This window comes from Onychomys torridus, chromosome 2 (genome assembly GCF_903995425.1).
Source record: "Onychomys torridus chromosome 2, mOncTor1.1, whole genome shotgun sequence".
Taxonomy (NCBI): domain Eukaryota; kingdom Metazoa; phylum Chordata; class Mammalia; order Rodentia; family Cricetidae; genus Onychomys; species Onychomys torridus.
This window is the reverse complement of record NC_050444.1, coordinates 16,883,774-16,905,627: the sequence shown is the minus strand read 5'-3', so window position 1 is coordinate 16,905,627 and position 21,854 is coordinate 16,883,774. Positions and strand designations below refer to the sequence as shown.

At 40.1% G+C, this 21,854-nt stretch overlaps 1 protein-coding gene across 1 annotated transcript in view; it reads right to left on the bottom strand.

The window, feature by feature from the left end:
- The window catches only part of Pip4p2 (phosphatidylinositol-4,5-bisphosphate 4-phosphatase 2), a 55,333-nt gene that overhangs the window by 15,437 nt on the left and 18,042 nt on the right, over nucleotides 1-21,854 (bottom strand). The window contains 4 exon segments of the mRNA XM_036178481.1: nucleotides 7,688-7,811; nucleotides 8,814-8,908; nucleotides 8,910-8,921; nucleotides 12,898-13,040. Of these exon segments, the coding sequence (XP_036034374.1) occupies nucleotides 7,688-7,811; nucleotides 8,814-8,908; nucleotides 8,910-8,921; nucleotides 12,898-13,040 (374 nt within the window).

Sequence of the window (21,854 nt, the reverse complement as noted above, 5' to 3'; positions counted from 1 at the left end):
TTAATTCTGGGAGACCTTAGACTGACCCCTGTCTGTCCTTGCTTCTGTCTCTGGCCTGACTGTACTCTAAGATAGTAACAGCACAGCAAAAGTCTCTGTAGAGACGTTCGTTCTCTTTGGTGCTGCATGGGGGGGGGTCCATTTAATAGCATTTTCCCATGATTAAAGTGGGGAATCCGGCAGGGAGGCAGGCCCTTCCGCTCCCATGCTGTTTATACAACAGCAAGAAAAGTGGTAAGTAAAGGTTATTGCTCTTTCACGGCAAATCGAGTTAAATAACAAGGCTCTCATTAAAAAAAAAAAAACTCGGGCTGGAGAGATGGCTCAGAGGTTAAGAGCACTGGCTGCTCTTCCAGAGGTCCTGAGTTCAATTCCCAGCAACTACGTGGTAGTTCACAACCATCTGTAATGAGATCTGGTGCCCTCTTCTGGCCTGCAGTCATACATGCTGGATACATAATAAATAAATAAGTAAATCTTTTAAAACAAAACAAAAAAAATATAAATCTTAAAAAAAATCTCACTTCTGTCAAAAAATTAAAAGCGTCTTCTCTAAAACGTGATCATTTTTAGACAGCTTCCAATATTCTATTAGTTTCTAACCCATTTTACTGGACAGATAAACTCAGTGGCACCATGATACATTTTTCAACTAAGAAAGCTCATAAATAAGGCTTTATTGCATAAAATCAGTCACTTAATATTACCTCACTGGAATATTTTTAATGGATATAATAGACAATGAGAAATACCTGGAAATATGCTTACATTGAAACTATCATTTCCCTCAGCTATGGCACTAACTCTATATTCAGGTGAAGAAAATCTGACCATATCTGAAGCTTGGCCCACTTCAAAGAAGAGTTTGAACCATTGTCTGTGACTCAGCACATGGGTGAGTTGGGCCTCTGAACCAGTGTCTGTGACTCAGCACATGGGTGAGCTGGGCAGTTTTGTAAGAGAACACTAGCCTAAATCAGGACGAATATGCCTTTTATCAGCAAGTACATACCTGTCCCCAATATGGACGCAGTGTTAACCTCTACTGCACATTAAGAAAGGTCTTTATATTCCTAGTAGACTAGTTTAAGCCTGCATATCACTTTATTCTCCTAGGAAATTGTTTTCTCAACATGCCCCTCAAAATAATCACTGTTATCTGACCACAGGATTCTCTCAAAACAGTCTGGATGACAAATGATATTTGGACACTCAACATAAAACCTCCCTTTCAGATGTTAACAGTGACACACATGGAAAGTACTAAAAATACGATTACAAAAACTTCTGCTCAATTTTTTTAGCATATCACTTCTCAATATTTATGAAAGTATTTATAGAATAATAACTGATGGTCCCATTAAATAAATAATGGCATTAAATATACTTTGCAAACACAACTCTAATTCTGCTAAACTGCTCAATGAGTCCAGGCAGGTCTGGAAACAGTGTCAAATAGTAAACTCCTAACCAACTTAACTTAGGAATTATAACCCTATTAGAAGATGACATGAAAAACAGAAGGAACCTGTTGAACAAGGTCATTATAGGGATCTTGAATCCACAAAAGGAATGTCCTCTCTGGTCTCAGGAGTCCAGAGACGGCCATTTTTTTCATTGCTGTTGTTAACTTTTTGTTTAAAATGTCACAAGTATCTTCTAAGATATTGTGGGGGTTTTCTTCTTTTTCTTTCTTTCTTTCTTTTTTTTTTTTTTTTTTTTGTTTGCTTGTTTGTTTGTCTCTAGAAAACTCAACTATAGTTCAGCCTAGCTTTTCATCTCTGCAGGATTAAGTATCTGCATACTTTTCACATTCTTTTCTTTTTTTGTTTTTTGAGATAGGGTTTCTCTGTAGCTTTGGAGCCTGTCCTGGACTAGCTCTGTAGACCAGGCTGGCCTCGAACTCATAGAGATCCACCTGCCTCTGCCTCCCGAGTGCTGGGATTACAGGCATGTGCCACCACTGCCCGGCTCACGTTCTTTTTCTGACGCATTTCTCTTTTCTTGGTTTTCTCCACTAGGACAAGGAACTAGTAGAAAAGAGTCAAGATCATTCATGCCTAGCACAATAATGATGAGGCCACAAGCAGGAAGAAGAGCTTGGCAGCCAGGGCTCACTTGTGAACACTGAGCAATCTTTACTCTCCACCCCGGGTGTGCTGGGGATGGAACTCAGGGCTCCTAACTTTCAGGCAAGTCCCTTCTACTGCAGAAACCCCCAGCGAGCAGCCACTGAGCTCCCAATCCCATGCAGCTTCTCTCATTAACCTGAAACTATCAAACTCAGCTCCCATCCTTTAAATACCAGCAATGTTCTCTCTTATTACCAAAAATAACTTTCCAGAAATTTTGAAATCATCTTTACATTCTGTAATTTAAACTGAACATCTCTTCTAGATAAAGAATTCAAGTTTTTAATTATTGTTATTGTGTAAGATATGCTAATTTGATCATCTGACTCAGTTGCCTAGCCTATATATTAAGTAGAAGATTTGCCTACAGATAGCAAAATACCTAAATGCAAAAATTATATTTTAAGATTATAAAAATTCCCCCTCCTACATATCTATTTAAAGTTTCAGTTTGGATTATTTCTCTAGAATTCGCTGTCAGATGATTCCCCCTGGTACTAAATAGAGGAATAAAAAAGGAAAAGAATAAAGAACTGGGGGAGGGGAGCTACTGTAGGGGGAGGGGTAACATGGAAGTAGAGGAGATGACAGGAAGAACACCGAAACACACTTTGTTCAAAAATGCCATAACGATAGCTAACATATTACACTGCAATTTAAATTTAAATGTATGTCTGTGTCTGTATAATATTTTTCTGGAACTTTTCCCCACTCTTTCCCACACTATTAAGACTATCATGAATTTTCTCTCTCTCAAATTCTTAATACTTTTTCTAACCATCACCATCATCATCATCATCACCATCATCATCATCACCATCATCATCATCACCATCATCATCATCACCATCATCATCATCACCATCACCATCATCATCATCATCATCATCATCATCACTTTTCTGAATAAAAGCTGAACATCTGTTTAGCCCTTCACAGTCCACTCTATACATCTCATACATATATCTTTTTTTAATTAGTATTTTACATTTTTTTATTTTGCATGAGTGTGTGTGTGTGTGTGTGTGTGTGTGTGTGTGTGTGTGTGTACATGCGCACACTCAAATTGGAGAGGTCAGAAGACAACTTGTGGTAATCAGTTCTTTTCTTCCACCATGTGGCTTCCTAGGACTGAACTAGGGTTATCAGTCTTGGCAGCCTTTACCTGCTCAGCCATCTTGTCAACCTCGAAGAAAGCACTTGCCTAGTTTTCCATTACTCCTAGATACTGCCATGCCTTTTAGGCTCGGTGCATCTCTGCACTAAAACAATGTGTTCCCATGCTCTATTCCAAATACATTCCACATGATTCTTTGTTGTTGTTGTTGTTGTTTGTTTGTTTCCAGACAAGGTTTCTCTAAACACTCCTGGCTGTGCTGGAACTCACTTTGTAGACCAAGCTATCCTTGAACTCACAGAGATCTGCCTGTGTCTGCCTCGAATGCTGGGATGAAAGGTGTGCACTACCATGCCTGCCTTTTCACATGATTCTTAATTGTCTTCCCTTCCTCTAGGTTAGAAAACTCTATGAAAACAGAGATGGCTTCCGGTTTGCCATAATTTCCTTGGGATTTGCCCAGCACCTGGCACACACACACACACACACACACACACACACACACACACTCAGTATTTTTTAATAAATTACATTAGCTCTTTTGTAGGGTAACTACAAAGATAAGCCATGAAAAGATTAGGAATATAAAACATAAAGAATGCAAGATCATCCTGAAAGGAGATTTCTCAATAAATTGGAAAGAAGTCTGTTCTGAAGAGTTATAAATGCTTATTACAGGGGCTGGAGAGAGGCTCAGAGATTAAGAACACTGGCTGCTCTTCCAGAGGTCTTGAGTTCAATTCCCAGCAACCACATGGTGGCTCACAACCATCCGTATGAGATCTGGTGCCCTCTTCTGGCCTGTAGGCATACATGCAGACAGAACACTGTATACATAATAAATAAATCTTTAAAAAAATGATTATCACATTCAAAAGACAATTTCTTCATGTGAGACAAAGAGCAACAAATGTGTTAAATATATTTTTAGCCAAATCACTTTACTTTATGTCTGCTGACATCTGTAAAGTACACTAATCTCTACTAAGTCAATATGAAGTGACTGTAAACAGAAATCTGTGGTTTATCCCAAGTATATTCCATAATTTATATAAGTACTGTTCTTATCAATAAAATATAATGTAAAGAGATTTATATTTCATCCTAGATCAGAAAAATCTGAGTCATTACGATGAAATGCACACAATGAGATGAATGAATGAATTTCTATTTCCTTCTCCAACCATGACTAAAGTGATAAAAAGTGATAAGATACATGGGGCTGGAGAGATGACTCAGCAGTTAAGAGCACTAGCTGCTCTTCCAGAGGGCATGAGTTCACTTCCCAGCACCCACATGACAGACAGTTCACAACTGTCTGTAACTCCAGTTCCATGGGGATCTGACGCCTCACACCAATGTACATTTTTTTTTTTAAGTTAAGATTCTGTAAGAAAAACAAAAACAACAAAATCAGAAGACAAATGGCTTCCAATTTGTGTACAGCAGAAGCCAGAGGCTCAGCAAGTGACTTGGTGAACCGGATGCTGCGATTCACTACTGCAGAGAGACATGCCACAGAAAGCAGGCAGATTCCCACTGAACTACAATTCAGGTATTTGAACTACTTTCTAAGTGGGATGTTAGAGGGTGTGATAGAAGCAAGGAGCATCACACTTCCGTGCTCACTGAAGCATTAGTCACCATAACCAAAATGCAGAAGGAACTCATAAATTCACTGACAGATCAAGAAATGGTACACCCATGAAATGAAATAATCCAGTCTTAAAAAGGAAGGCAACTGCAGCACATTATGACGACGTACGTCAATGTGGAGGACAGTATGTTAAACAAAATAAACCAGACACAGAAAGAGTAACACTGTGTGACTGTATACAGTCTGTATACAGAACTGAAAAGAATGAAACCTATAGAGGCAGAGAGGACAACCATTGTTCCAGTGGCTCCAGAAGGATGAAGAAGAATCAGGAACTGTCTACTGTGGAACTACAGTAGATAAGAAGATACTGTCTCATCTTCCTGAATTTTACGAAGAAAGCAGATATTAAGTGTAGAAGTGTTGCTTTTATGATACTTACACCAATAAGGGAATATATCTAGTCTTCTAAATGTTCACAAGTTAGATTGTGATGATTTTAATGTACACATGTGTAAAATATAAGTTGTACCTCCTAAATACATATGATTTTGCATTGTCAGTTATACCAAAGGCTGAAAAACATGTACCAAAGTGTTCCTTGTAAACTCTCTCTGCATACTACAAAGCCAGATGCACTCTTCACCCAACACATGTAAGAGATGAGTGATTTATTCTGAAAAGAAATTGAGCAGCCAAGAAAGCAGTATTCTGAAAACAAAGGAATTAAAGTCTACCATCTGAGCAGGAGGTAAGAACTTCACTCTATCAGTTCCTAGAATGCTGGATCCTATGTCCAACCCTCTTTCCCCAGAGAAAATGGCCCCTCAGCAGATTTACAAGTATTAATGAATGACAAATTTTCAGAGAAAATGAGAAAATGAAAAAGAAATCATCTAGCCTCTATCTACACATAGAGTCCAATAGGGGAACGTAAATTAACACCTGAGTAAAATCTCTGTTAGGAAAGAAACACAAATAGAAAAATGAGGACAAAGCAGAGAAAAAGCACTGAGAAAAATAACACCTCCTAAAAAGTATAGTCTTTTCTGAATGACACCATGAGGAAAAGATTACATTCAAAAGGAAACAGAATTTGAAAGGCCTCTTGTGCTGTGGGATGTTCTGTATGTCAAATGTGTTGCTCTGATTGGGTAAAATAAATAAAGTGCTGATTGTCCAGTAGCCAGGCAGGAAGGATAGGGTAGGCGGAACAAGGAGGAGGAAAATTCTGGGAAGTGGAAGGCTGGGGGAGAGACTGCCAGCCACCGCCATGAGAAGCAACATGTAAAGACACCGGTAAGCCACAAGTCATGTGGCAAAGTATAGATGAATAGAAATGGGTTAATTTAAGATAGAAGAAGTAGATAACAAGAAGCCTGCCATGGCCATACAGTTTCTAAACAATGTAAGTTTCTGTGTGTTTACTTGGTTGGTTCTGAGCATCTATGGGCCTGGTGGGTGACAGAGATTTGTCCTGACTGTGGGGCAGGCAGGAAAACTCTAACTACACTCTTGGGTATTTAAGCTTAAGTTAGATCATCTAAAATAAATCCAAAGGTCCATGAGATACTGTCCCCAGGACACGGCCTCAAGAAATTTCAAATTAATGAGGAAAATGAAAGAAAAGAAGGAGAAATAGAGAATAATAGGCCAAATAGGAAGAACTTGGAATTAAAACAGTAAAAGTCATCAATGGGAAATTTTCTGAAAGAACAACAGAAATTTCAAATTCAGTATCTAAAGAAATCATTATGGAAATTTGACATTAGATTAAAAACCACCCAAGAAATAAGTTTTACTTCCTGTCTCTTCTCAGGACAAAGTCAACAGTCTCGAAGTCAGCATGAGGGACAAATCTGCAGACTGAAAAAGACCTTTCAGGATGGTGGTGGAGGAGGTCCCAAGATGATAGCCAAAAGCAGATCTTAGCTACATCTGACTAGATACAGCAGTTTTATAGATCTAAGACACCACATAAGGAACAAGGAATGTAGACATAGAAAACTAAAGAAACCAAAGGAGAGGGCCAAATATTTACAGATCAAACAAAATGCTAAAAGTCATTTGAGGAAAATGTACCACATCACTGGCTCAGCCATGAACACAATTACCCTAATCCTATAAAGTCCACAAACTTTATGTAACCCAGTCAGTCCACTGGGAATAAGGAAAGGAATTGAGGGAGGGAATACAAAGAAGGCGGTGTGAGTATAAATGTTCAAGTTCCATCTTACAAAGTAGTGAATAAGACCCAAACTTGACAAGTCAGAAAGAAATAGGAAAAGAAACAGTTTGAACAGAGAAAACTACTGTTAGTCAAGTAGCTGGAAGAGTTGAAAGCATTTGAGGGACACAATCAGATCAGTGAGGTGGTCTCAAGCCTGATTTGACATTTAGAATGTATGCACACAAATGCTTTAATACAAAAAAACACTTACAAGGAAAAGAGCCAATCATACTTCTGAAACTTATTCGTTCCATGGCAGCATTCATAGATTTCCTTTCCAAGACTCTAGAAAGTATGTAGTGTTAAGGACCTAAAATAGCTCTCTTTTACCCCATGCTTTGTCACTAAGTAAGGTAAGAGAGCTATGATTTATTTGCTCACAAGATACCCTATAGAGCTAAAAGTGGATGCATCTTTGTCTAATGCACAAAGGATATTATATATCCCTGCTATATGCTGGACTCCTTATCTTCATAAACCAGGCTCTATTTTAACATTTCGACCAATGTACACTTGGATATAACTATACAGTTATAAACAGTCCTGAGATCTATGAGCTCATGGCCTAGATTTACAGAGTAGTATCCAGTGACCAGGGCACAGCTCCTTACCAGGAATGTGTTGCCGCAGTGCCCACACACCACCCTTGTGCCTTCTGGCTGGATTGGCAATGCAGGTTGTGCCGGTTGTTCTTCAGAAATGAGCATTACTGGACCAAGGTTAATTATGCGTCGACTGTGGAAAGAAAAGGCAAACAAACCCATGAATCCACAAGCAGACTGAGGGTAAACCCAGAATACACGGCCAGAAACAGAGTACAGTAAGGTAGGTTAACTGAATCAAGTAGCAAACCCTAGGCCCCAAATCACAGAAGGTATCAATAATCCCTCAAAAGTAAAGCAAAAACAATATGTTTTTCAAATATAGGTCATATTATGTTATCAGTTCTAATCAATGGCCTTGGGAACCATTTAACTGCTATTTCCAAATTTTTAGAACTTCAAATCAGAAAGGTCATTTTTTTTTCTTAATCTACACAGGTGACTTGAATTTGGAAGAAGACTGAATGCACAAAATATTTTCCACATTAATAAATATGTCTGTCACGAAAGGACCCAGTGCTGAGCCAAAACCAAACTTCTCTGAAAAACCTAGCAGTCCTTGATAATTATTCATTCATAGATGTAACAAAAGTAAAGTGGAGCCCATGTTTCCTTTCTATTCTCCAGTCATTCAGATGATGTATTTGATGGTCAAAAGGCCAGAGAAGTTGCAGGAAAAAGAAAACGGTGAAGGTATTTATATACTTGCATGTCAGCACATTCATAATGGCATTTGGTATAGGCAAACAACCCCAGCCATTATTACATATTATACAGATTCTCATGTAGCATACAAGGAGACACACAATTTAAAAAAAAGTCTCCTTGGTTAAAATTAATTATATCAAAGGTAAGCTAAGTAGTTATTTTTCAGTAATCCAAAGTGAGCCACCAATTTATTATAGTTCATTAAATACCCACATACAAAAAAAGAAACTATCCACTGTCCATTCAAAAACATTACATCCTACAAATCTACAAATACTTCTGACGGCCAAGTTCTAGGTCTACAATCTCTTTAACAAGAAAAATCTATGCTCTGTAATGACTCAGAACAAAGCCTTGCATATAATGAGCCTTAGCAAACACTTGTTCAATGCACAAACGAATGAATGAAGGAATCTTTATCTCTTACCAGTTGGGTCTCGGGCATCCTATTCGCCGAGATGTGTCCTTACATATGAGGAGACAATTACAAGGGCATCTAACATATTTCTTCCCTGTTGGGGGGGGTTTTGATTGGCTAGATAACGGAAGAAAATGCAAACACAGGAAATCAACCAAAATACAAATTGTCACAAATCGCTGTGTCTAAGGAGGAAACAATGACTTGAACATGGAAGGCCCCACAGTACTACCAAGGCACAGTCTAACAAAGAGCTCACCACAGCACATGGTTTCAAATGCTGGCAAGCACTCAAAAAATCAGGGACTGAGGATCTGATTGTAAAGAACCCATTTCAAAGTGAGCTAGAGCTGGTCTTTACATAGGGTAAGAACAGTTATCTTGCAGGCTGGTTGTTTTCTTCCTAAAGTTCACAAATGAAGGTCATATACCTGACCACTTAGATAGAAACATACACAGGACTATCGTACCTGGCCCACGCTCAACAAAAGCAACATTAGAGAAAAATGGGCTCATTTGACCTTTTCTTCAACTACTCAATAGAAGTGATTAATTTTAATGACATATCTAACTTAAAAATTTGCAATTATGGCTGGGCGGCAGTGGCGCATGCCTTTAATCCCAGTACTTGGGAGGCAGAGCCAGGCAGATCTCTGTGAGTTCGAGACCAGCCTGCTCTACAGAATGAGATCCAGGACAGGTACCAAAACTACAGAGAAACCCTGTCTCAAAAAATAAATAAATAAATAACTGCAATTGTTCCAGATTGCAATTGTTCCAAATACTAGTATATATTTTTTCATTTACAGCAAATTTGAAGTGAGAATAAATAGCATAGAAGAAAATATTCCTTGCAATATTAGAACTTAGGCTTGCTAAACTGAATGGTCATGCTAAAAAGAACAGATCTCTTCTGTGGTGTTCCTTCCAAAACACATGACCTGAAACCAAGCATGGGGAAACAAGAGATAGCTCAACTGGGAGACAGTCTACAAAATATCGTGCCTAAACTGATCCAAACATAAAAACAATAAATAGTGAGACAAAAAAGAACAAATTACAGATAAAAGAATGTTAGAGCACTATGACAACCATATGCTATATATGATTCTGGTTTTACTTCTGAAGCAGAAGTGTTTCTTTCCTAAAGACATTAATGAGACAGTTTGGGAAACATGAAGTAGGTCATAAGATTATTCAGCAGGGGCCGGGGAGATGCTCAGTGCTTAGAAGCATTAGCTACTCTTCCAGAGGACCGTGTTAAAAGAAAGAGATCAAGAACTCCAGTTCTGGAGAATCTGACTCCTTCTTCTGGCCTCTACAGGCACTGTACACATGTGGTACACAGACACCCAAGTAGGCAAAACTATCATACACATAAAGAAAAAAAGAAAGAGAGAAAGGAAGGAAGGAAGGAAGGAAGGAAGGAAGGAAGGAAGGAAGGAAGGAAGGGAAAAAGAAAAGTAAATAAATAAAATTGAAAAAATAATAAGATGAGACAGCAGAATAATGTCTACATTAATTTTCTGCATTTGATAAATTTATACTAGTAAAACTTATTTAGGAAGAAAAGCATGTATAGCGTACGTGTTAACATCTGTAGACTAAGGATAATGGGCATTTGGGAATGCTTCATATTTAACTGCAGGGAGTCCTTAAACTATAATAGCCCACTTGCAGCTTGTCGGTAACTCGGTGATGTGAAGAAAGAAGTCTGTGTTCAGTAGAAAGCACACTTAGAATGCTGATTTTTTAATCTTTATCTTTTTTATCTTTTTATCTTTTTCAGAGCTAGCAATATGATGTATGAGATTCTCTGAAGAAGTTCTTGGGCACCAGCAACTAGCTACAGCTCTCAGCCCCTTAACCAGCAGAAGAAAAACCCTACACTGCACAGTGAGCATACTGTGCTGGCAACCAGGGATGCTCAGTACGCTTGGTGTACTAAATGTTTCTTATGGGCATATTGTTCTCTTCTGGCCATAACTGATTGGAACTCGAGAAGCATCCATACATACCATAATTTTTTTAACACTTATTCTTTAAAAAAACAAAAAAGAATTACAAATATTTTAAGTAAAGAACTTTGATGGAAATACATATATGTTAATAAAAAACTATAATTAATTAAAATTATATGTTATGTAACTAAATCTGAATGTTTAATGTTCGCAAACATCAAGGATATGTATATCTGTAGCATGAAAAGCACCCAGAAAAACAGAATTTGGGCTTATTTATGTTTGTTACTTTTTATGTTATTCAAAATTTACCATGAAATAAATGTATGTTTGACAATGGATAAGATTTTTCACACACACTTGATTAGTTTCTCACTTCTAGACATCAGTCCCTTCTCTTATAACACAAGGCAAGTAAGTTAGATTTCGAGCACTAGCCCTCAGTGCCAACCCTCATCATGTCCTGTTTGGTCTGCGTGGGAAACAGGGGAGGGACATGCCCTGGAGCACACTTCTGTTTTGTTTTAAGACTTACTTAGTTTTATTTTATGTATACGGCCGTTTTGCCTGCAGGTGTGTCTGTGTACCACATGTGTGCAGTGCCTATGCCAGAAGACAGCAATAGGTCATCTGGAACGGGAGTTACAACAGGATCTCGCTAGCTACCAAATGGTGCTGGGAACTGAACCCAGGTCCTCCGCAAGAGCAACAAGTACTCTTAACCTTTGAGCCATTTCTCCAGCCCAAGCACATGTTTTAAAATTATTATTTGGCAAAACAAAGTTGTCTAGCTGGGCATGGTGATGCATGCCTTTAATCCCAGCATTCAGAAGCCAGAAGCAGGTGGATCTCTATGAGTTCCAGGCCGTCCTGGTCAACATAGTGAGTTCCAGAATAGCCAGAGTTACACAGTGAGATCCTGTCTCAAATGACAACAATAATAATATTAAAAGTAGTTTTGTCAATAACAATGCTGGGTATTTTACTTGTGTTTCCCACAACAATTATACAAATTGGTATTATTTTACCATGAAGAAATCACAGGTTAAGATATGAAGTCCCCCAAGATACAGTTACTGAGCAGAAAACAGGGCCTCACAGTCCAGTCTGTCTGCCTTTGAATCTCAGGCCCACAATTAGCTCTGGCCCATTTCATCTTGACAGACATACCAGGTTCCTATCCGAGTGGCTACCACAAAGAACAGACTCTGAGGCCCCATTTCAGGTGCTTGGGAAAGGATCGCCGTAGGGGACAGAGACTGTGGGTGTAGAGAATCACTGATGGATCTGAGTCCATTTCATTCATTATTTCTGACATTTTCTCTGAAGCTACTCCCAGGTGCCTCACAACAATTCATGTACAAGCTTATAATCAAATTACAAGTGGACATTATCAAGACACACATCAAGGCTCTCCTCCAAACTTCCTTTTTACTTCTGTCCTCCTTTGTGAAGTTAGAGCTAGGAAACAAGTCAGTTTGAGTACATGCTATTAGCTAGTCTAGTGTCTCCACAATTGTTAAGGATCGCCATAATTTCCTTTAGGCATCAAAGTCCTGAGCTGCACTGGTTCTGTACAAATGAATTATTAAATGACTGATCCTTTTTGTTGAACTTTCAGAAACTTTAAGGTTTCAGCATGAATGACCTACTTTGTTCTGTTTACTTCCAAACAATAAACTCAAAGCCTTAAAACTTGCGTGTATATGTGTGTGTGTGTGTTCCTATCATTAACAAAAGCCAGGCATGGTGACACATTCTTGTAATCCTAACACTCTCAGCAGCTGAGGCAGGAGGATCATGACCTTGAGGGAACCTGAACTATGTAGTAAGATGATGTGCCTAAAGGGACTGGAGAGACGGCTCATGGGTAAATGTACTTGCTGTGAAAGTATGAGAACCTGAATTCCCATTCCTAATATCTACATAAAGAGATAGCCATGACTGCACACCCCAGTAACTCCAGCATTGTAGGGTACAGGGACTGTCAGAGAGAGAGAGAGAGAGAGAGAGAAAGAGAGAGAGAGAGAGAGAGAGAGAGAGAGAGAGAGAGAGAAAAAGAAAGAAAGAAAGAAAGAAAGAAAGAAAGAAAGAAAGAAAGAAAGAAAGAAAGAAAAAAAGAAAGAACTTACCGTAGCTTCATTGCAAACTGTGCATTTAACCACATGCTGGTGAAGTTTGCCATCCAAGTTGATCAGTGACTGGCACACACGACAGTTGATCACGGGAACACCACTGGCCCCTGGACTGGCTGTGTACGGAGGTGGGAGCTCAGCTGAAAAGATATGACGACCCTGAGTCAGAGTCTTCAAAATTACTGTGGCTTGTTTGGGCATAGAAGCATCAGACATGCAGCAGAAACTGCGAAAACATTCCTCCACACTTAATATGTAACACTAGCTGACCTGTCCTAGGTGCAGAGAGTAAACATGCATGTGGCTGTGTTGTCAAGCAGAATGATTCTTAACTCTGACAAAACCCAAAGTTTGATGGTTTAGGTCTCTTACAGTGAGGAATTTCCTTTACTCACCCACCCCATTCCTCTGCGTCCATCTGTAGAGGTGGTAGTAGTAGTTTGTGTCTAACTGAAAATCATATACTAGTGCACTTGTAATTGCAGTACTTGGTAAACTGAAACTGGAGGATTGCAAAAACAAAGCCAACCTGCACTACTATATGGGTGAAGGGACAAAAGGCCCGAGAGTCCCATACTTTAACAACTGGGCTGTGACCTACTTGGAGACTAATCACAGTGACTTACAACGACATTTACAGCTGATACCCAACACTCTAAAAGACCAGAGAGACAGCACTGTAAAATTTACTCCTTGAGATATTAAGAAGCCTGCCTATCTATCCACATGAGAATGCCTGCAAACAGCTCAAAGATAAGACCAAGTGACTTCTCTGCTAATTATTATACTGTCATTAAAAAAATCCCCATTCCCTCCTAGAGCCAACATCCCCTCAGCTACATCCTCTCTAAGAACTTGCCTTTCTTGAAGTATACACCAATCAGTTTTCGCTCTGTCTGTTTGGACTCTTGGTAGATTCTTTTTTACCCACATTCATGTCACCAGCCCTCAAGACATTTTTTTACATGGCCATAAAAGACTTTTTTGGAGAATAATAAATAAATAAACGTTCTCACTACTAGAAAATAAAAACAGTAACAAACTGAAGTATTGTAATCACTCACACATATCATAAGTTGAATACTGTTGTGCTTCCTCTATAAAGTAAGGACTATGAGAAAGTTAAAGAGACAAATTAACCCAGGCAAATGGAACTTAACAGGATCAGACAAAGATGGGGACTATCCACATTTCAGACACAAACATAATGAAGTAAATTTAACAATTTCTAGTTTCAAATGTTTACTACCATTAAGAACATTAAAGAAGACGTAGGAGTTATGAGTAAAATAAAATGACTCCTGAGACAAGATAATCCAGGGACAACCACAACAAAAAGGACTGGACACACATGAGTGACCAATGACAGCTGGTGAATATAATGATACAAAAGAACATGTCTTTCACATATTTTTTAACCTTGATCTTAAGCCAAAGACTTGGTAGGGAAGAAGATATTCTAAGGCAGCTATCAGGTCATCACCTGTCTTTTTTTTTTTCTCCATGTGAACGGAGCTACAGTGAAGGAATGGACAAAGAATTCTGCCAAGCTGAAAAGCACTGGTGTTCTAAGTATACACAGGGATCCTATGAACCAGAAAGCTCCCAGACTCCTTTCTCCTCCAAATGAAGCATCTTTAAGATTCTATTTTCTTTGGCCAGGGATTACATAAAAAGCTGACATTTTAGCCGGGAGGTGGTGGCGCATGCCTGTAATCCCAGCACTCAGGAGGCAGAGGTAGGTGGATCTCTGTGAGTTCAAGGCCAGCCTGGTCTACTGAGCTAGTCCAGGACAGGCTCCAAAGCTACAGAGAAACGCTGTCTCGAAAAACAAAAACAAAACAAAACAAGCTGACATCTTAACAGAAAACTGAGAGAGCCTGGCGTCTGGGTCCCTTCCTCCGGGAACTGTTTTGCCGGTCTTAGGGATAAATTTCCCCTTTTCTCATGGCTTTTCATAAACTGCAAGATGGTCACAGGTGAGATGAGCAGGAAATTAAACATTCCTACCTACTGATGGACAAACTGCAAACACATCTCTTTTCCTTTACTAAATTTTGTTTCCCAATTTCTTTTCAAATACAGGGAAAGAAGGCAGCAGGTTTATAAACCTAAGTACCCAGAAAAGTAAAACCTTTGAAAATGCCCATACCTCCAAGAGACACACAAACACACACACAGCTTTTTCCTGCTGCTGTAGTTTTGCTTTGTGAGGTATCTAAATTGGATTGAGTGGGTAAAGAGTTATGCCTAGTTTACAATCATCTAATATAAGGTAGGCCAATACTCTATCACTAAGGGACATTCTTGTCCTCTAGGATAGAAAGCCTTTTTGATTTCAGGGATGATCTTAGGACATCTACAAAGATCCACCCAACATATGACTGAAGCACCACCAAAGAAAACTGACATGCACACAGAAAACAGCTACATGAAAAGAGCTACTTTTGAAATTCAGATCCAGAATCATGTGACATTTTTTTTCTAAGTGTCAGAGAACAGTACAATTGGTGTATTTAAAATCCACATGTGGAACCAAACACAAAGGAAGTTATGAACTTTAAACCGACAGCTTGGAACCTTCACGGGACCGGACTAGACCCTCTGCACATGGGAGACAGTTGTGTAGCGGGGTCTTTCTGAGGGGCCCCGGCAGTGTGATCAGGATCTATCCCTGGTGCATGAACTGGCTTTCTGGATCCCATTACCTATGGTGGGACGCCTTGCTCACCCTTGAGGCAGTGGGGAGGGGCTTGGTCCTGCCTCAACTGAATGAACCAGGCTTAGCTGTCTTCCCATCTCCCCATGGGAGAACTTACCCTGGTAGAGGAGGGCATGGGGGGGGGATGGGAGGGATGGGGGTAAGTGAGAGGAGGGATGAGAGGGGGATCTGAGGTTGGTACATAAAATGAACAAAATTAATGAATAAGTAAAATCAACAAATGGTCTTTTTATTTCAGACATTTAGCGGCAAGTGCTGTGCAGTCAAATGATCCGTGAGGTGGATTCCTGAGGCAGTCAAGGTTCTAAGCAAGCGGCCATTTTGAAATGACACTATTGCTTACATTTCTGGGAAGTCTGTGTCAGAGCTCTGCCAAAGACCGAATATGAAAGAGAACTAGGTATGTCTTAAATCATAAAAATAGTTTGAAATCCTTGAAAGAACATTAAGGTTGGTCTAGAGTGACCCATCATGCTCGAAGAAGACAAGAGCAGGTCAAAGCCACAGTGAGTGAAGAAGACACTTAAGGCCTTGCAATTTACTCACACACACACACACACACACATACACACACACACACACACACACACACACACACACACACACACATACACACACACACACACACACATACACACACACATACACACACACACACACACACACACACACACACACACATACACACACACATACACACACACACACACACACATACACACACACACACACACACACACACACACACACACACACACACACACACACACACACACACACACATTTTTCAAATTTGTGAGAGAAAATAAAGAAAGAACAGAAAGAAGGAAGGGTGGGCTGCAGAGGTGGCTGAGCATCGAAGAATGTTTGCGCTTTTTCAGAGGATCTGCAGTCTCCAGCACCCATGCTGGGCAATTCATAACCACATGTAAGTCCAGCTCCAAACGATCTGATGCCCTCTTCTGGCCTCCCCAGGTACCTGCACACAAATGGCTTTCACTCACACAGATGCATACATGAAAATAACAAATTACAGTGCTTTTTATTAATATCTTATTATTTTGTGTGCGTATATAGGTATTCTGTCTGCATGTATGCCTGTTCACCACATGTGTTCCTGGTACCTGAGGAGGCCAGAAGAGGGCATCAAATCCCCTAGAAGTGGAATTACAGACAGTGGTAACCAGGCAATGTGGATGCTGAGAATTGAACCTGCGTCATCCAGAAGGATAGCCAGTGCTCTCAACCCCCAAGTCAACTCACCAGCTCCTTTGTCTCTTTTGGTTCAAGTTTTGGTTTTTAAGAATAAAACTTCAGTGTTGTAACAATCACTTGAAATACAAAATCCTATGAATTTATCCTCAAAATTTACACTACAGTTTTTAATCTGTCAAACAGGAAAAGCCCTTAATGACAAAAATAAGTTCAAATCTGCTCTCATGGAAGAATGGTGGGATAACCAGTGGTGATAAGCATGCCTGGCTTAATGACTCAGTCCCTAGCCTGCCACGATGTCCCATATTTGGCCGATGTTCACTGCATAGTTCCAGAAGCACTAAAGTGAGCTCATAAAGCACTTAGGTTTATTGGGTACAACAATGTCTCTTAGAAAAATAAGACTAAATGAATAACTAACTACCAGTCTCCTCATAGAGGAGCTAGGGTCCTTAGAAAAGAATGGCTCCACACTGGAGGGGAAAAGAAGAAAACTCTCTTCCTTGTGGAAAAATGTTCCTTCCAAACCTCGCTCTCAGAGGTGAGGAGCTGGGGACACTGCTTGATCCAACCCACGAATGCAGTCAGTAGAATGGCAGACACTATAGTCTGATTGCTCCACTAGCCAGTCAGCGCTGCTAGGCCTTTGATTCCCATCGTATGAGCATCATTCTAGTCCTAAGGCATTTGGAGACAAAGAGCTCTCATTTGGAATTTACCCCCAAGGAAACCTGCACCCACAGCTCTATCTCCTCCCATGAGGGACCTGCAATTCGGGAAATGTAGTCAGTTACTCTGACAATAATTGGGATTTAGATTTTCTCATGTCATCTATTTTCACTGTTTAAACAGCCAAGAAACCACTTGTACTTCAGTGAAATTTCTAGATTAAAAAGGGTTCAGTGATGTCAGAATTGCAGCTCACTAACTTTCAAGTCAAAAATTCTTGGTTTTTCAGAGGTTTGGTAGACGCTTAAACAATGGGCATTTCCTCTATGCTGTTATATTAAATGAAAGATCTTGTCTTTCTATGTATTTGCAGCCCTTAATTCTAAACCACCCCGTCAAATCTTCAGGACTGTACCACATTAGAAGTGGAATCAATCTATGAAGTCTAATGTTTTCTTTAAAAAGAAGCCAAAGCCTGGGGATGCTGACCACTGCAGGGCTCTAGAGAGATTCCGCCACACCCGGAACACAGTCGCTATTCCATAGGCAAAGACTTCCCGTGGGGAAAAGGGGAAAAGACAAGGGAGGTGATGGAAACAGGCAAGAACCTATTAGTGAAGGTTTCTGAAGAATCAGATCTGGGGTACAGTGGATAAAGAAAAAGATGAAAGTCAGGGGATGTTAAAAATTGAATAGTATGAAGGAATCATTTCATGGTAATAAAAGCTTCATGGAAAAGACAGAATGAAAGCCAAGGATCAAAGGACACGCATCATGCTGCTCCTGAAACACTCGGGAGGAAGCAGAACCAGCCTGCAAACCCACAAGTGGTCAGACTGCAGTTCTCCATCACAAGCATCAGCATCGTTCATCCATTCTGCACCAGCAGCCCCTCCACTGTTGCTAATTCACCCTAGTGTATTAATCTGTACTCTCTGTTTACAGACACATCTCTCTGTAGTTTAAAGGTCGGCATTGCCTCCCTGGCTGCTCTGACCTTTACTATCTCAATCACTCCCCTTCAATGCCTGCCCACTGAATTCACTTACTTCACCCAGACACTTCCTATATCCTGCCCTACAGACCCTTGACAAAAATGCATGAATAACAGAAAATGACATCAGATTAAAGCCTGAGATGGTCTAGGATCCTACTACAAAGGAGCTGCCTGGGAAGAAGGTCTGCTTTATCCTCCCCTTTCCTCATGGTCATTGGGAGAATGTGGGTTAAAGACATAGTCAGCTGGGCTGTCGTGGGACATCTGCTTTCGGTGGCCACTCTCTCCAATGCAGCTCAACACAGAGAATGGCAAAGGCCACTCCTGTTCCTCCCCTTCTCAGAAACCAAAGAAATCATGTCATTCCAAGAGACTCTCAGGCTCTCCCAGAACCATGCCTCTGTTTAGAGGAGGTATCTGACCCGACCCGACCCGACCCAACCCGACCTGACCAGGAGAGAGCAGGTTGGTGATCAGGTTCCATCCTTTGTTCTGTATTGTGACTACAGAGCTGAAACAGGGCAGCCACCCCGCCCCCACACTCTGTAAGCTGCCTGCAGGTGCTCTGTTAGTAGGTGCTTGAGGGAGTCTACCAGAGGAGGAAGGGACTTGTCTCTTCTGTTTGTTACCTGTTTGCTTCTCAATCTGCCCAGGAGCACTCCTTCACAGTGGCTAGGGCACTTTCCCACAGCAGCACTGAATCCTGTTTGCAGTCTTTAACTACTGTGTGTTGACTGTGTACCCCAACTTCCAGACAGCGCTTCCCTCCTTGGGTGCACGGTCTTTTCTAGCGTTCAGAGACACCAGGGCCAGCTGCTTGGTGCGTCTTCAGAAGCCGTATTTCAGCTGTTCAGGAACTTTAAAGGTTTCAGTCTTTCCTTTTGTTCTCTGGGCCCTAACAGTGATCACTGCATTTTGTTACCTCCTGGGCACTTGAGAGAAAGATATTTACCTTTCAGTTGTCTAGTTAGCGATGCCATACCTAGCTAACGATTCTTTATATTAAATTCTGTTGTTTCCATATTCTGATGAGATCTTGACTGCTACAGAAACTAACATAAGGAGATACCTCAAGAGAAACAAGGATAGAATAAGAGAAGTGGTTGGATGAGTCTGGATTTGACCAGCACGCTGAACTCCTCATCAATGAGAAACAGGAGGGTACTAATCCACAACGTATAGTGTCATTCTGATGAACCTGATTAACCCTGGGCTGATATCTATGGCTGATATCTATGGCTGGTTCATTCGATTATTACAAAAGTAATAATTACTATACAGGCTAGAAGATGAAAGAATGTACATGAATATACAGGTCCTTGAAAAAAAGAAGGCTTAAATCTTCAAACTCTCAGCTCGTCAGAGAACTGTTACAGCTTTAAAATTATCATGTATATTTAATTAAGAAATGATTACTAAAGGCATACAAAGAGACTCCCTCCCCTGCCACATGAACTCTAATTCTCTTCAGAGACCCTCCCTGTCAGACTATCTGTCTCCAGTGCTGAGACCTAAACTTTCAGAGCTTGCATGCCCTCCCCCTTTGTTTGTCAATAGATGGTATTAATATATCCTCTAATAAATCCCCTACTCCTCAGAATAAAAGAAGGAAGAAGTGCCAGGTGATGGTAGTGACACCTTTAACCCCAGTGCTCGGAAAGCAGAGGCAGATGAATCTGAGTTCAAGGCCAGCCTGGTCTATAGAATGAGTTCCAGGATATCCAGGGCTACACAGAGGAAACCTCATCTTGAAAAAAAAACAAAACAAAAAACAAAAAACAAAAAAAGGAAGCAAGCAAGTGTGAAGCTCTTATTAGAAACCAAACACAAAACTTAGTTGTGGTGATTAAAAACTATGTCAGGTAAATCCACAGGCTGAGTCTGCCACTGATGGCCAAGAAGAGTGCTGGTTACAAAGGAGTGGAATTCTGCAACTTGGAATGTATGCAAGCAGAGCTGAGAATACAACCCTGACCCTAAGACTCTCACAAGTAGAAAATAGCTTTCTCAGTATCTGGGGAGATCAGCCTTCCCTTAAGGGAGTGGGGCCCTCAAGGAGATGGCTAGCCTTTTTCCTTACGATCAACCATTAAAATCCCTTATTGCCTCAAGATCCAACATGATGGCAAAATCTCAGTGTGCTTTAAAAGAATGAAATTGGGGCTGGAGAGATGTCTCTTTGATTAAGAGCATTTGCTGCTCTTGCAGAGGGCCTGGTTTAGTTCTCAGCATCCACACAGTGGCTCACAAGCATTTGTAACTCCAGTTCTGGGGATCCAGAGGCAACACACACACACACACACACACACACACACACACACACACACGTACATACTGCAAAACATTGATGCACATAAAGTAAAATTAAATGAATCTTAAAAATAATTTAATAAATAAAATCAAACTCTAAAAACAGAATTGACTTATACATTAAGAGAACTATAAGATTTCTGGTGATATGTCTCACCTCAAACCTGAAAATATTTTTGAGTAGATCTTGAAGGAATGAGCAAAAGTAGATAAAATATAATGCTGAATTGAGCCAGATTTTCTAGACTCATTCCTTGTTTTAAAGCTAGAATTAGCTGAGGTACATATGAACTCACAGAGACTGTGGCAGCATGCACAGGGCATGCATAAGTTCAACCCTGATAGGGTCCCAGAACTGGGAGGGAGAAGCAGACACAAGCTCCCATACCTAACCAAGAAATACTCTCCAACTACTTGCAAAGAAAAATTTAGTTTAGTCCAGTGAAGTTTCACTGGGTACATGAACCACACTCAAAGGTAGGCCCCATGCCCAGCAGTAGTTGGCCAACACAAAATGAACTCAGTGTTATTTTTGTAGACTTTTGGTCTCATATGATTTTGTTTGGGTATTTTTTTTTTTGTCTTGTTGGTCTTTTGTTTGTAGCTTATGGTTTCCAATTTTGTGTTTTTAAGGTGTGTGTGTGTGTGTGTGTGTGTGTGTGTGTGTGTGTGTGTGTGCCTTTCCTATGCTTCTTTGCTTTTGTTTTGTTTTTTATTCTGATTTGACTGGTTTTTGTTTGGTTGGTTGCCTGTTTTCTAAAGGGAGAAAGAAAGAGCTTAGAGATGGGAGGGTGAGGAAATGGGGAGGATCTGGGAGAAAGGGAAAGTGTATGACAAAATTTTATTTTTAATTTTAAAAATATATACACATATATGTATATTTCACTAGAATTGGCTCTGAGAGTTTACTTTGCTGTTGATATGATGTCAAAACATTTGGACTATGATTCTGAAGAAGCAATCACAGGTTCAGAGAGTTGAGAATGTTAGAGTGTATTTCTCACAAGAAAGTCGTATACATAAGTGTACATCACTACATCT